Raw genomic sequence first — 17282 nt, forward strand, 5'->3', positions numbered from 1 at the left:
GGACACTCCTATTGTATTATTTTATGGATTGAGGTCAGATGGAGTGAGGACTTGCTCTCTGGACCAGTGTTTCCCCTATATTTATTTAGCAGGGGTGGCACACCGCTGCTTAATTGTTGCCACCTCTGCCCAAATTTGTTTGGGGGTATATATGTATTTTTGCAGAGACGCACTTTTAAATGGATAGTCGTTGGCTCAATGACTGGAAGTCTATGGGAACAGCTAGCATGTCATTGCGCAATGGAACAGCTAGCATATAACTGCACTAACGCTAGTAGTAATGTTAGCCTCCCCCGGCCGCTACCCTTGCCACCACTGAATAAACAAATCCTAGGGGAAAAGCTGCTGCAGCCAATATGAATGAATTCCAAATAATTTGCCCTGGAGGGAACAACACAATTTTTCTTCCTTCTGCCTGCAACTCTCCAATGCCACCACTAGGGGATCCTCGGTGATCAGTTTTGAGGCTCTTTCTCTGAGCTAACTGGCTCATCATATCAAAAGTCCCCACATGTGGATTCACTTCCTTTTTATATAACCCATCACCACTTTAATGCAACCAGAGTCCCACAATGTGCGCAGTGAAATGAGCCTGGTGCCAGGTTGTCATAGAGACAGCATCGTGAAATATTGTCTCAACCTCAAGTTGAACTCCCCACTGACAGCCTGCTAATTCCAATACCTACGAAATGTCTCACATCTCCAAACGAGACCAGAATGGAACCGCGCCGTCTGAGATGTGTGTTGATGACAAACAGCCTGGTCACTATAGGAAGACTTTCGAGTGTAGATAGAGGACACGTAGAGAAGGCGTAGTAGACTCCTGACTTAGGGGTTTAGGGAATGCTGATTTCCCTGGGCAGACTACTCTCTCTGATCCTGAGTGGACACTCAACCTTAGCTGCTCTTGTAGTATGAATTATTTATGTACAGTAGCCAGATAATGGAAGTATCATTGTATCAGAATGTTTTATAAATGTCTTGTAAATTCAGTTCTGTTTGAATAAACTTCAAGTCAACTGCTCAACTTCAAAAGCATCTCTCAACCAGTCCATTTATTTATAGGTGAAGTGAATATGAGGTGATGGAGCTCATCTTCCATTTTGTGTGTGTATCTCCTATGTTATTACGTGTGGTAAATAATTCATGGAGGTTAATGGGCAACTGGCAGTTTAGATCAGTGCATGGCCCCAGAGATGGTTTAGAAGGGTGGAGGGGGAGCAATCTCAAACATTGAAACCTTATTCTAGAGAAAGCTCAATCAGTGTTAAAGGGGCAATCAGTGCTTGAAACAATAACAAAGTGTACTCCTCTCCCCTTGTTTTAGTAAAAAGCTGAGGGATGGGGTTGGAGAAATCCAACCGCTCTCAAATTCATAGACAGACATATGGACTTACCATCCATGATATGAAAATTATAGTGTTAGCCATGTTTTGAGGCTATAGACCCACATTAAAAAATACTACAGTTTACTATAGAATACTACAGTACTTACTATAGAATTATGTAGTAAACTGTAGTATACTGTAGAATACTATACTAAACACTAGTATACCTACTACATGTGTAGTACTTACTAGAGAATGTTGTAGTATACTGTAGAATACTATAGTAAATACTACAGTATACTACTTACCACAAAAACACTACAGTAATGTTTGCAGAAACACTAGAGTAAATACTACAGTAACGTCTGCAAAAACATTACAGTATTTAATTTGCGTATACCCTGCCCATTCCCCCTCCCCATATCCAAATTTGTGCCACCCATAAGTGAGAAACCTAAATGCCAATTATAAACCATATATTGTGTTCCCTACAGGTTATCAAAAGAGCAGGAGCTCTGAACTGTCCGTTTAGACCTAAGTTCCACCCAGCTACAGATTGGGTAAATTGTCTCTTTCAAGTATTTTGTCCAGTAGGTTTTCTTGGCTATGTCAAAGATAATAAACAAAAACACTATAGTAAATACTACAGTAATGTCAGCAAAAACTCTACAGTAAGTACTACAGTCCATACTACAGTATACTATAATACACTATAGTATATACAGTGCCTTCAGAAAGTATTCATACCCCTTGACTTATTCCACATTTTTGGTGTTACAGCCTGAATTCCCCACAAAATGTGTCACCCATCTACACACATTACCCCATAATGACAGAGAACATGTTTTTATACATTTTTGCGAATTTATTGAAAATGAAATACAGAAATATAAATATTCATACTCATTTGCTATAATGCTCATAATTTCTTTGATCATCCTTGAGATGTCACTACAACTTGATTGGAGTCCACCTGTGGCCAATTCAATTGGTTGGACATGTTTTAGAAAGAAACACCTGTCTATATGAGGTCCCACAGTTCACAGTGCATGTCAGAGCAGAAACTATACCATGAAGTCCAAGAAGGTGGCTGTAGATCTCCGAGATAGAATTGTGATGAGGCACACTGTATATCCTTGGTCCTTCGTACAAAATGAATTGGCTGAGATGGGAGAACTTGCCAGAAGGAAAACAGTCTCTAAAGCACTTCACCAATCTGGGCTTTATGGGAGAGCGGCCAGATGGAAGCCACTCCTGAGAAAAAGGGACATGAGCACGCCTGGAGTTTGCAAAAAGGCACGTGAAAGACAGAGCATAAGCTAAAAGATTCTGTGGTCTGAATGCAAAGTGCCCACCTAACACCATCCCTACCGTGAAGCATGGTGGTTGCAGCATCATGCTATGGGGATGCTTTTCGACTGCAAGGACTGGGAGACTGGTAAGGATAGAGGGAACAATGAATGGAGCCAAATACAGGCAAACCCTGGATGAGAACCTGCTTCAGAGTGCAAATGACCTTAGACTGGGGCAAAGATTTACGTTCCAACATGGTTTGAGAACAACAACAACAACCACCAACAATGGTTTCAGAACCAGAATGTGAAAGTCCTATAGTGGCCCAGACTTGAATCACATTGAAAATCTGTGGATAGACTTGAAGATTGCTGTTCACCACCGCTCCCTATCTAACTTAACAGAGCTTGAAAAAATCTGCAAGGAAGAATGGGAGAAAATACCCAAAACCAGATGTGCAAAGCTGATACAGATATACCCAAGATGACTCAAAGCTGTAATCGCCGCCATAGGTGCTTCTTCAAAGTGTTGACTCAGGGGTATGAATGCTTATGTAAATTAGTTATTTATGCATTTCATTTTCAATAAATTTGCTAACATTTCTAAAAACATGTTTTCACTTTGTCATTATGGGGTATTGTGTGTAGATGGGTGAGATTTTTTTTAATCCATTTTGAATTCAGGCTGTAACAAAACTCTGGAATAAGTCAAGTGATATGAATACCTTCGGAAGGCACTGTACTACAGTTTTTTTCCTTACTACAGTATTTATACTGAACAGAAATATAAATGCAACATGTAAAGTGTTGGTCCCATGTTTCTTGATCTGAAATAAAAGATCCCAGAAATGTTCCATATGCTCAAAAAGCTAATTTCTCTCAGATTTTGTACACCCATTTGTTTACGTCCCTGTTAGTGAGCATTTGTCCTTTGCCAAGATAATCCATCCACCTGACAGGTGTGACAGATCAAGAAGCGGATTAAACAGCTTGGTCATTACACAGGTGCACCTTGTGCTGGGGACACTAAAAGGCCACTCTAAAATGTGCAGTTTTGTCGCACAACACAATTCCACAGATGTCTCAAGTTTTGAGGGAGCGTGCAATTGGCATGCTGACTGGAGGAATGTCCATCAGAGCTGTTGCCAGAGAATTTGATGTTCATTTCTCAACCATAAGCCACCTCCAACATCGTTTTAGAGAATTTGGCAGTACGTCCAACCAGCCTCACAACTGCAGACCACATGTAACCACGCCAGCCCAGGACCTCCACATCCGGCTTCTTCATCTGCGAGATCATCTGAGACCAGCCACCCGGACAGCTGATGAAACTGAGGAGTATTTTTGTCTGTAATAAATAACTAATTCTGGGGAATAACTCATTCTGATTGGCTGGACCTGGCTCCCAAGTGAGGGGGCCTAGGTCCTCCCAGGCCCACCCATGGCTGCAACCTTGCCCAGTCATGTGAAATCCATAGATTAGGGCCTAATTCGTTTATTTCAATTGATTGATTTCTTTATGAACTGTAACTCAGTAAACCAATTGAAATTGTTGCATGTTGTTTATTTTCTGTTCAGTATATATTCTAGTAAACTGTAAATACTACAGTAAAGTCTGTAAAAACACTACAGTGAATACTATAGTATTTAAACATAGTATACGATAGTGTTTTAGTTTTTTTACAATTACTTTGTTTACAAACATTGGAGTAAAACAAGCTTGTATTTTGGGTTCTGATGTGGTACGACAGTTGAACTAAGTTCATGAGGCATTTAAGACTCATTCAAGACTCAATGGGTCCATATCATTAATTTATAAGTCCAGAAAGGAATGTAGCAACTGCAGATTGCCCCTTTAAATACCTCTAACGTCTGACCCTGCAGCACATAGCAGAGGGAACTTAGCCTACTTCTAATGGTTAAGCCTTTAACGTTTCTTAACAAAGAGCAAAGATCCCAAATTGGGAGATGCCATTACAAGGCACAATCCGCATTAAATACCTCTTATGTCTGTCTCTGACCTCACAAACAAGCGAACTTAACCTTGTTCTAAAGAGGACATGATACATTTTGTTACGGTAGATATAGTTCCACTAGAGATGTCATTACTGTAGTTCTAGATCTCGACTTGTAGGTTGGGCCTTACCTCCTCAGGCTCGATGAGTTTGAACTCCATGCCGCGGCCGGTCCAGGCGATGAAGTGTGCATTGCCCGGGTCATCCAGCAGGGCCACCAGGAACTGCCAGAGCTGCAGGGATCCCCGGCGCTGGTAGGGGGCCCCATCACGGAACACGCTACCCCCTTCCTGCTTCACCTCACCTGGAGAGGAATAGGGACACTGGAGGTTGGACTAGGCTGTAGGCTCAGGCTGGTTTAAGGAAGTAGACAGCTGCCATTGACATAAGACAGCTACTAACAAGCATGGTAATGTGGGCAAAGCTTGTTTACCATTACTAATAGGATATGGATAAGACTGTCATTTTGGGTTGAGTCCAATCAATGGCTGTCTTGACATGCTTAAGATACTGTAGTAACTGCAACCATGTGAGGGATAGTTGATTATCTTGATGATTTACCAGAGTGTTTAACCCAAAAGGATCCTATTTTTTGGGGTTTCCATCTATGCAGGCCGGCACCCCGTGTCTCACTGGGTCATGGCTCCGGCGGACCTGCTCTAACTTCAAGGCAAGGCCCTGGGTACTTTTCAGCTTTCATTTACATAGCAGCGGCTAACTGTGAACTTTATTTAACACCTTCTCACAAAGCAACAGTCTTGAATATGCGGAGGTTGTTGCTTCTGCTCGCAGCGAGTCTTTAGTTTGCCACCAATGCTCCTTATAGGACACATCGCTGCACTCTATACTCCTCTGTAAACTGATCATCTCTGTATACCCGTCGCAAGACCCACTGGTTGATGCTTATTTATAAAACCCCTCTTAGGCCTCACTCCCCCCTATCCGAGATATCTACGGCAGCCCTCATCCTCCCCTTACAACACCCGTTCTGGCAGTCACATTCGTTAAAGGTTTTATCTCAATCTCTTCATTCAAAGACTCAATCATGGACACTCTTACTGACAGTTGTGGCTGCTTTGCGTGATGTATTGTTGTCTCTACCTTCTTGCCCTTTGTGCTGTTGACTGTGCCCAATAATGTTTGTACCATGTTTTGTGCTGCTACCATGTTCTGTTGCTACCATGCTGTGTTGTCATGTGTTGCTGCCTTGCTGGATGTTGTCTCTTGTTGAGATGTTTTGTCCTATATTTATATTGTATATATTTTTTTATAATCCCAGGCCCATGTCCCCGCAGGAGGCCATTTTGCCTTTTGGTCGGCCGTCATTGTAAACAATAATTTGTTCTTTACTGACTTGCCTAGTTAAATAAAGGTTAAATAAAATATTTCAAAAGTGTCACACTCCTGTTGGAAACACAATAACACTAGAGGCAACATTATATAACATAAAACAGTGGCGACCCACCGATGTGGTGGTAAGTCTAATTGGATAAGCACTGTATGTGTGGGAACTTGGGGCAAGCCGCTGTAAGTAAATGGTACTCTAACTCGGTGTGTTTCGCCGGTTCAACCTGTGCAGTAGCCCTCAGGCTCTCCCCTCACGTCAATCACCCCCAGCGCACAATGGGAAACTGACTGTCACCTTGCTCTCCATGACACAGGAGCCTGGTCCCTACCTCACGCACGGGGAAACAAAACCCGCTAACTCAGCTCCAACCAAGAGCCTGTCACGCAAAAAAAAAAAAAACTCTAAAGCTTATTGTTCAGTCAGCGACACTCAATCTGATACTATTGGCACTTATAGTGTGCTGATACCAAATGGAGAGACATGTGATGTGATTGAATGGATTCTGTTCCTCTCCTATGGAGAACGGACAGTGGACACCCTCAGTGCCATCACCCATAACCATTATCTGATCTCAGTGACACCTATTGAAGTGGATTGGAGTGTGCGAGTTTTAGGCTGACTTCTGGACAGTAGATAGCAAGTTGTAAGGCTCACCTTCGAATTTCTCCGGAACGACACAGGAGTCGTTTTCAAAGAGAGAGCCTGTAAAACAAGACGTGTGTTATAATTAGTTCTTCAAGTTGTCTTGTGTGGCTTTAACTTGTATGCCAAATCTTGAATCACATTATGCCAAAATGAATTAGTATGAAAATAGTGAATTCGCCCATGACACATGTTGAAGTGGTTGAGAAGAGTACACTCTTTATTGGATGTACTTATCCACTTCAACACAAATGAGTAGAGTACTTAGTGAGAAGGGGAGGATTCCTTCATGTAAATATCTCCAAAGGACTCCATCTTCCTTCTTACTTTAGTTTTAATATTTTATTGTAAGTGTTTAATACTCTGATGATCCTTAATAATACAGTCTGTCTTGGGAATGGCTGTTCAAGAGTAGTTCCTGAGTTCTCCCTTATTTAAGAAATGATCCTGGACAATAACTAGAACGGTGTGACAAACAAAGGGAGTGAAGAGGAGAAGTGTTTTTCTTTTCTCAAGGAAAAATACACAGGCTTTTTCCAGTAGAAATGTTTATCCAGAGATCCTTGAGGCAGGAAAAGGCCAGAGCCTCTGCCAATGGAAACATAGCGACACCTCCGGTTAGCCAATGGAAATACGGACACCGGGCTGGTTAGCCAATGACCGCAATGCTACAGCCAGTAGGAAGGCCTCATTTAAATAAAAAAAATGTGAGAGGGAGATTCGGTACATGTAGTATGCCCCTCCCATCTACAGTGCAATGAACCGGTGGCACAGACTTTTGGTAATAAGGCATGCATGTAAAAAAAAACCTGCTGCAGTCATAATGCATTATAACATTAGTCCTACGTGTCTATGAAGTATCTATGAAGGGTTTAAGCATGCTTCTGACAGGTCATAATTCATATAACCTAGTTACCAGAGTTTTTGCTTACCTTCATTGTTGTGCTGGGGGTTGGGGTACCCCTCGTTGTGGTGGTACATTGAAGGACATCCAGGCACGTCTTTAGGACAGAAACACAAGCATACACCTATTGCTCAATGCAGTGTAAACTTTTACAATGTACAGATGGCTTTTCTTTCTCAGTCTATAAATACCAGGCCAATATCCACGGGGAGAGAGTATTAATGTGCATATTTTTGGTTTGATCGCCTCTCGTCCTGCAAGGACAAAACCTTCATTTGTCATAATATCACTTGTCCTCGAAAGTATTTTTAGGCCATGAGTAAGCACCTAGTGAGGAGCAGCAGTATAGTGTAGTACAGTGGTAGAGAATGGTGAGTCTGCGGTGTTAGCACTCTGTCCATCCACCTGGCATTAGTAATACAGGTCAGTAACTGGACACACCCTTACAACCAGCCACACCGCAAATGGATGAGATATTTGTATATCTATCAATCCCTAATCAAATGTTTTATCACATTTCTATTTCCTGAAGTTGTATAAATTGAAAACCTCTCTAATCAGGGGTGGGTGGTGGATGTTTCTCCTTATTGCTAATGGTTGTGGTCCAGTTGGTGACGACCTAGTCTCATCTCATATACAGTATAGTGTATGTGTGCCTGTGTGAGTGAGTGCATGCACATGCATCTTTGTTTGTTTGTATGAGTGGCTGAATGGCAAGAGCAGGCAAGAGTGGGTGAAGCTCTAGTCTCCTGCACCTCAGTAGTGTGGTGAGTTTGGTGACTCACTCCTGGGGAATTCAGTTGCAGTGCTGTGGCTGTGATAAGATGTTACTGGGGGAAATCAGACTCTTCATTCCCGGGCCAGCACTCTATCGCAGTGTAAATAATATCACTGCCAGCCAGTGATGGGGAGATTTGGGGAAATAGCACCAGTGTCAATTGTGTGCTGGCTGGTGTAGCTAGCTTTTGTATTGTAACGTTTGTAGGCACACATTATTTTACGAGATGGAAATGTAAATGTAAAAAATACTTTATTCGCAAGCCTGAACCACATAACTGCCCAAGGCCTAGTGGCGCACTTATCTATCATTTTGATTTGGTCACATTAGGACTATGAGGTCCTTGTGATAGAATTTCTGAGCAGGCAAAGTAGCTGTCCAGCTCTTATTTGTGGCACAACACTCAGGCAGGTCCACCAGCCCCCTCAACTCCTCCTCCTATTACCAACAGAGTACAGTTTATCCACAGACGTCCTTTTTTTCATCACAGACATCCTTTTTATTTCCTCTAAGACTGTCAGATTTCTTCAAGCACCAAGTTGAACTTTCTGAGCACTATCCGGCTTCTATCAAAAACATAAAAAAGTCAAAAGAATTTAGATCGTCGGTCTTATTGTATAGAGAGGTATGCTGGTTTCAGGGCTGGGAGGCTCACTTTGTAGCTGTGTTTGTCCACTGTGCCCATAAGACCCAAGGGAAAAACAAGAAAGACAGCTCTGCTCCCAGTTGACTGTCACTGATATGCACAACATACATGCCGTATGTCACTTATACTCCGTATTGCATTTCCAGCCCTTGTGTTTGCATCCTAGCACTGCTTAAAGGGAACCGCCAGGGCTTTGGGGCTGTGCTGTGGTGGTAGGGCTGGTTCTCAGTTTGTTGTTGCCAAGGCCCGTAGCTACCCCCACCCTCTCCTTCCCCCTCCCCTCACCCCTCCCCTCCACATCCCAGCCAGTGAGAGGTTCGGGTTACTGCGGCCACGCTCATTTTTCCATTATGAGTTCATCTGCCTGCAGAAAGGAAGCCGCTGTTGCAACCCAACACCCCAGAGTGCTCCACTGGGGACTCTAGTCTTTCCAGTGCCCTCCATTTTCTCAATGAAATTCCTCTGCCTTCCTTTCAGTGAGACGAGCGAGCGGCGAGAGGGAGCGGGGAGGAGTGTAGAGGAGGGAAAGAAACAGAATTACAGACAAGAGTCGAGACCTTTTTTTGCAAAGTGTCAGGGAGTTGAAAGGAGGAGTTTGAAGGTAGGGAGGGGGTAGGGAAAAGTCTGTTGTAGATATAGAAGTGTCTGCTTTTGGACATTTTGTTCTAAGGTTAGCCATACACAGGTTGGTTCAAAGGAACTTTTGTAGGACCGAGAGCAAAAGCCACAAAGCAATGTACATAACATTTCAATGCGTAGGTAATTGGGTTGTAAACATCCTACGTCCTACAGAAGGCCTACATGTTCTTTTGAGTGACATAGGATTAGTTTGGGTATGTTTTGCAGTGTTCAGTGCATTGTGATTTGTCAGGGAGGAATTAGCTTCTCTCCGAAAAAAAAACCCCCATTAGCTATTCATTATAGATAGACTATTTATACTAAAGGGATTGCTGCCATTCAAAACATTCTCATACTGTATCTCTGTCATTCCGCTCTCAGGCCCTCCATGATTTGATCACTCACCAGGCTCATAGGTGTAGTCAGTCGGTTCCTGCTTCACCATCATGTGGGCAGAGGGGAACCTGTGAGGATGGGGATGGGAGTGTTGGGGTTGGTGAGGTGGGTGTGGTCCGTGCCTTGATCCAAGCCCTGGCCCAGGCCCGTGTCCTTGTCCTGCCATGTGGGCAGCCCTCTCATACAGAGGGTCCAGATACTCCTGCTTGAAGCTCTGCTGCAGGTAGGGCAGACAGGGATCTGAGTGCTGCCGATGGTAGCCACCCCCGCCACCACCACCACCTCCACCCGGTCCTCCACCTCCTCCTCCACCGCCACCACCTCCGGCTGGGGCAGGGTGCATGCGCTGGAAGGCCTGCCCTTGAGGGGGGAACCCCGGGGGGCACATGCCTGCTGAGGGGGCCTGATACCTGGAACTGAGAGAAGGGAAGAGAGGGCAATGAAAAACTATCAGTATCAAATCCAACTTTATTTGTCACATGCGCCATATACAACTCCGTAAAATGCTTACTTACAAGCCCTTAACCAACAATGCGGTTCAAGAAAGAGATAAGAAAATATTTACCAAATAAGCTAAAGTTAACAATAATAAAAAGTAACACAATAACATAACAATAATGAGGCTATATACAGGGGGTACCGGTACCGAGTCAATGTGCGGGGGTCCAGGTTAGTCAAACTAATTTGTACATGTAGGTAGGGGTGAAGTGACTATGCATAGGTAATAAACAGTGAGTAGCAGTAGTGTAAACACAAATGGGTGGGTGGGGGTCAATGTAAATAGTCTGGGTGGCCATTTGATTCATTGTTCAGCAGTCTTATGGCTTTGGGGTAGAAGCTGTTAAGGAGCCTTTTGGTCCTAGACTTGGAGCTCTGGTACCGCTTGCCGTGAGGTAGCAGAGAGAAGAGTCTATGACTTCGGTGACTGGAGTCTTTGACCATTTTTTGGTCTTCCTCTGACACTGCCTAGTATATAGGTCCTGGATGGCAGGAAGCTTGGCCCCAGTGATGTACTGGGCCGTACGCACTACCCTCTGTAGCACCTTACGGTCAGATGCTGAGCAGTTGCCATACCAGGCGGTGATGCAACCGGTCCGGATGCTCTTGATGGTACAGCTGTAAAACTTTTTGAGGATCTGGGGACCCATGCCAAATCTTTTCAGTCTCCTGAGGGGGAAAAGGTGTTGTCGTGCCCTCTTCACGACTGTCTTGGTGTATGATAGTTCATTGGTGATGTGGACACCAAGGAACTTGGAACTCGCTCCACTACAACCCCGTCAATGTTAATGGGGGCTTGTTCGGCCCACCTTTTCCTGCAGTCCACGATCAGCTCCTTTGTCTTGCTCACATTGAGGGAGAGGTTGTTGTCCTGGAACTACATTTTTTACATTTTAGTCATTTAGCAGACGCTCCTATCCAGAGCAACTTACAGTAGTGAATGCATACATTTTTATTTTTATTATAATTTTTTTTGTTCCGCACAACCTTGGCGTTGCAAACACCATTGCAAACACCATGCTCTACCAACTGAGCCACAGGGAGCACGTCTCATCGTTGTCGGTAATCAGGCCTACCACTGTTGTGTCGTCAGCAAACTTAATGATAGTGTTGGAGTTGTGTTTGGCGATGCAGTTGTGGGTGAACAGGGAGTACAGGAGGGGACTAAGCACGCACCCCTGAGGGGCACCAGTGTTGAGGATTAGTGTGGCAGATGTGTTGTTGCCTACCCTTACCACCTGGGGGCGGCCCGTCAGGGAGTCCAGAATCCAGTTGCAGAGGAAGGTGTCCCAGAGTCCCAGGGTCCTTAGCTTAGTGATGAGTTTTGTGGGCACTAAGCTAAGGGGTTTGTGTTGAACGCTGAGCTGTAGTCAATTAAAAGCATTCTCACATAGGTGTTCCTTTTGTCCAGGTGGGAAAGGCCAGTGTGGAGTGCGATTGAGATTGGGTCATCTGTGGATCTGTTAGGGCGGTATGCGAATTGGAGTGGGTCTGGTGTATCCGGGATGATGCTGTTGATGTGAACCATGATGTGAGTGCTACAGGGCGGTAATCATTTAGACAGGTTACCTTCGCTACCTTGGGCACAGGAACTATGGTGGTCTACTTGAAACATGTAGGTATTACAGACTCGGTCAGGGAGAGGTTGAAAATGGCCGTGAAGACACTTGCCAGTTTGTCCATGCGTGCTTGGTAATCCATCTGGCCCCGCGGTTTTGTGAATGTTGACCTGTTTATTAAACGTATTGTTCACATCAGCTACCGAGAGCGTTATCACACAGTCGTCCGGAACAGCTGGTGCTCTCATGCATACTTCAGTGTTGCTTGCATTGAAGCGAGCATAAAAGGCATTTAACTCATCTGGTAGGCTCACGTCACTGGCAGCTCGCGGCTGGGTTTCCCTTTGTAGTACGCAAACGTTTTCAAGCACTGCCACATCTGACAAGCATCAGAGCCGGTGTAGTAAGATTCAATCTTAATCCTGTATTGACACATTGCCTGTTTGATGGTTTGTCTGAGGGCGTAGCAGGATTTCTTATAAGCGTCCGGATTAGTGTCCTGCTCCTTGAAAGCGGCTGCTCTAGCCTTTAGCTTGATGCAGATGTTGCCTGTAATCCATGGCTTCTGGTTGGGATATGTACGTATGGTCACTGTGGGGACGATGTTGTCAGTGCACTTATTGATGAAGCCGATGACTGAGGTGGTATACTCCTCAATGCCAATGGATGAATCCCAGAACATATTCCAGTCTGTGCTAGCAAAACAGTCTTGTAGCGTAGCATCCGCGTCAAAAGCACATTATTATGTCACCCACCAAAGGCATGCACTTTTTTGGCACAAGTTTAAGTATTTCGTACAGTACAGGGGGTAATACCTGGGGTTCATGGGGTAGTTGTTGTGGCTGGGCAGTGGCTGGGAGGCGGCAGGGTGGTTCATGTTGTAGGCCATGTTGTCAGGCCTTCCACCAGTGCCACCGACTTGCTTGGGGGAGTAATGGTGCTGCATGGGGGACATGGGTGTCCCTTGGGTGCAAGAGCTCTTATTTGGTCCTGCAGCCCTCTTCTGCTCATAGGCACTGGAAAAAAGCACACACAAACATGGTTTATGAATCCCAATGTGGTTTATGAGTACTACCATGGCATCAGTAGTAGGCCCTAGCATTAATAATACAGGTCAGTAAGCCAAACTGGGCTTATGGAGGATGGCTGTTTTGTAGTTGCTGGCGTTGTGGTCAATAGCTTGTGCTCTAGTTACTCGCTTTGCCGCACTGACTTATGTCTGATAATTGACTGGAATTGGCTGACTAGTGACTTGCTATGGACCGTCTAACTCTAAAATGTTTGTTAATGGGCCATAATCAGCTGTGTACTATACAGTGGCAAGACAAACTATGTGAACCCTTGGGAATTACCTGTATTTCTGCGTAAATTGGTCATCAAAATTGATCTGATCTTCATCTAAGTCACAACAATAGACAAACACAGACTGCTTAAACTAATAACACACAAATTATTGTATTTTTCTTGTCTATATTGAATACATCATTTAAACATTCACAGCGCAGGGTGGAAAAAGTATGTGAACCCTTGGATTTAATAACTGGTTGACCCTCCTTTGGCAGCAATAAACTCAACCAAACGTTTTCTGTAGATGCGGATCAGACCTGCACAACGATCAGGAGGAATTTTGGACCATTCCTCTTTACAAAACTGTTTCAGTTCAGCAATATTCTTAGGATGTCTGGTGTGAACTGCTCTCGAGGTCATGCCACAACATTTTAAATCAGGTTGAGGTCAGGACTCTGACTGGGCCACTCCAGAAGGCACATTTTCTTCTGTTGAAGCCATTCTGTTGTTGATTTACTTCTGTATTTTGGGTCGTTGTCCTGTTGCATCACCCAACTTCTGTTGAGCTTCAATTGGCAGACAGATAGACTTACATTCTCCTGCAAAATGTCTTGATAAACTTGAGAATTCATTTTTCTGTCGATGATAGCAAGCTGTCCAGGCCCTGCAGCCCCAAACCATGATACTCTCTCCACCATACTTTACAGTTGGGATAAGGTTTTGATGTTGGTGTGCTGCCCACAGTGTCGTGTGTTCCTTCCTTACAAACAACTCAACTGTAGTTTCATCTGTCCACAGAATATGTTGCCAGTACCGCTGTGGAACATCCAGGTGCTCTTTTGCAAACTTCAGACGTGCAGCAATGTTTTTTTTTGGACAGCAGTGGCTTCTTCCGTGGTGTCCTCCATGAACACCATTCTTGTTTAGAGTTTTAGATATCGTAGACTCGTCAACAGAGATGTTAGCATGTTCCAGAGATTTCTGTAAGTCTTTAGTTGACACTCCAGGATTATTTTTAACCTCATTGAGCATTTTGCGCTGTGCTCTTGCAGTCATCTTTGCAGGATGGCCACTCCTAGGGAGAGTAGCAACAGTGCTGAACTTTCTCAATTTATAGACAATTTGTCTTTCCGTGGACTGATGAACATCAAGGCTGTTAGAGATGCTTTTGTAACACTTTACAGCTTTATGCAAGTCAACAATTCTTCATCGTAGGTCTTCTGAGATCTCTTTTGTTCAAGGCATGGTTCACATCAGGCAATGCTTCTTGTGAATAGCAAACTCACATTTTGTGAGTGTTTTTTTATAGGGCAAGGCAGCTCTAACCAACATCTCCAATCTCGTCTCATTGATTGGACTCCAGGTTAGCTGACTCCTGACTCCAATTAGCTTTTGGAGAAGTCATTAGCCTAGGGGTTCATATACATTTTCCAACCTACACTGTGAATGTTTAAATGATGTATTCAATATAGACAAGAAAAATACAATAATTTGTGTGTTATTAGTTTATGACACTGTGTTTGTCTATTGTTGTGACTAAGATGAAGATCAGATCAAATTTTATGAAACATTTATGCAGAAATCCAGGTAATTCCAAAGGGTTCACATACTTTTTCTTGCCACTGTTGTGCTGACATGGGTACCTGGCGTAAAGGCACTGCTCTCCATTGGTGTAGGTGAAGGTCTGCTTGTGGCTACAGGATTGGCTGGGGTCGGAACCTGGGCTCTGTGGTTCCTTCTTTATGGTGACTGGCGGGCTGTGGAATGCCACTGCTGTAGAAGAACAGAGACAGAAAAGGAGGTTGGCGCACATGGATCATTTTCTTTTCCCCTCTGTGGTGTTGTCAAGCTCAAAGGCAAAAAAAAATACTTCGGTCCACACAGGAATCTCTAATACGAGCCAGAACACTTAAGTGACAGTCAATTGAAAACAAGGGATGCAGACAGACACATCTAAACACACATAAGACACATGTGCGTACACACATTCCTGCAGTTCATTTGGAAGCCGTTGGTGTCCTCGCCCACTTTTTGTCCTCTCCTCCAGACACAACACCAGCCATAACATCCTATGTACCAACACAAAGTCAAGCCAAACCTAAACAACGACACTGGCCAAGACACTGTCTTTTGATGAGCAAAAGGCAATGTAACACTTTGGTCAGCATGATGTTTGACTGAGACATAATACATTCTTTATTTCCTTGGCAAGCAATGTTCTATCATTTTTGGTATTTCAGTTAAGAACTTTCTTTTCCAAAGGGAAATGGCTAGATGAAAATGTTTTGTCTTGGTTTAGTTCTTCGTTTGCAAACATTCTGAGCTGTTTACTAGACGCTCTTTTCTGCACAGTCTATATATTTTTTTTGGTGTTCAATCCAAACTCCACCTAAGACGTCTACTGTCTATCAAGCTCCTCTCTTGGTGAGGACCTTTGTCTAAAAGGCCACACAAATCACCAAAAGTGGAGCTTCAAACTGTGCCGAGGCTCTGTTTATTATGTGAGGGGAGGTTTTCACCGACTGTACGGCACAGGATGTTTTTCTGGCCCTGAGAGGGTAAACAGCAGCAGCTGTGCACTTCCAGCTGGGGAGGCCTGTGTTTATATGTGTGTGTGTGTGTGTGTGTGTGTGTGTGTGTGTGTGTGTGTGTGTGTGTGTGTGTGTGTGTGTGTGTGTGTGTGTGTGTGTGTGTGTGTGTGTGTGTGTGTGTGTGTGTGTGTGTGTGTCTGCACTGTGTGTGACTGCAGTGGGTGTGGTGCTGACAGAACAGGCCCCGCTGAAACCCGAGACCAGGTAATTACATACTGTCTGTATCCCATTCACAAAAAGGGAGGAGAAAAAAAATTCAGCGTCTGCCTGTAAAAGGCTGCGAAAGGAACTTCTCCAGCTATTCAAAGAGAGCAACACAGTAGAAGAGAAGGCTAGAGAGGAATGGAGAGAGGCCAAAAGAAAGAGACAATCGGGGAGAAATGTAGACAGAATGAAAGAGACTGAGAAAGAGAGGGAGAAAGCAACAGAAAGACAGGCAGGCAGGCAGGCAGGCAGGCAGGCAGGCAGGCAGGCAGGCAGGCAGGCAGACAGACAGACAGACAGACAGACAGACAGACAGACAGACAGACAGACAGACAGACAGACAGACAGACAGACAGACAGACAGACAGCTTGTAGAACAGAGGGAATCCTATTATTTTAGTCTCCCCCTACTTGACAAACCCGGGCAGGTGAGGAAGTGTTGGCTTTAGAGTGTGATCAGAAAGGATCAGAAAGTATTTACCCAGATTTGCCACACAGACACATTAAGATTGCAGCCCTCCAAATCCCTCTGCTCTCTTCACTTCTCTTAATACCCAGGGTGGCACATGACTGACTGACTTTCGAATACGTCTATGAGAGTGTGGGATGTGTTTGTCTCACATATTGACCCTCTCACTTTGTGCCACAATCATGAACGGCAAACAATCCATGGTGTGTAGTGTGTACTGTAAACAAGTCCAGTCACAATGCAGCCCAAGTGGAGCAGCTAATATGATTGGCAGACATATAGCCTTTTGATGTGGCCCCGCTTCTGGGGACAGCCTCAGCACATGTTTAATTTCAAAACCTGCATACTGCTCTGAACAGCACTGAGCCAAGAGCATGGGTCGCTATTTGAGAATGAAGCACAGCACTGTTCAATAGTGAATTGGTGGAGATTTGTCTGTCAGGGTCTACAATATTAATTACTCTTGTAAATGAGCACGGGATGGCTGTGAGTGTGTGTGATTGCTGCTGTTGTTGTCTGGCACGCTTCCTCAATTACCAGAAGTTGGCAGACTTCCCCGTTAACGAAGCCCTAATGAATCAAATTATTGATCAAGCCCAGGATCAAAGGATGGGAGACATTGGATTAGTCTACATCCCTTGATGCTTATAGAAATATCCCAAAATGTGAGCATATGAATTGTTTCAGTTGCATTTGATATCTTCTCT

At 44.2% G+C, this 17282-nt stretch overlaps 1 protein-coding gene across 2 annotated transcripts in view; it reads right to left on the minus strand.

Annotated features, from left to right (window-relative positions):
* LOC106589303 (ETS translocation variant 4) overlaps positions 1-17282 on the minus strand; it is a 39459-nt gene that overhangs the window by 1283 nt on the left and 20894 nt on the right. For both annotated transcript variants that reach the window (XM_045710112.1, XM_014179095.2), the window contains 6 exons: positions 14955-15084; positions 12840-13040; positions 9977-10383; positions 7558-7626; positions 6638-6685; positions 4767-4939 (listed from right to left, as the gene is read on the minus strand). In XM_045710112.1, the coding sequence (XP_045566068.1) occupies positions 4767-4939; positions 6638-6685; positions 7558-7626; positions 9977-10383; positions 12840-13040; positions 14955-15084 (1028 nt within the window). The remainder of the gene's footprint in view (positions 1-4766; positions 4940-6637; positions 6686-7557; positions 7627-9976; positions 10384-12839; positions 13041-14954; positions 15085-17282) is intronic.

This window comes from Salmo salar, chromosome ssa28 (genome assembly GCF_905237065.1).
Source record: "Salmo salar chromosome ssa28, Ssal_v3.1, whole genome shotgun sequence".
NCBI lineage: Eukaryota > Metazoa > Chordata > Actinopteri > Salmoniformes > Salmonidae > Salmo > Salmo salar.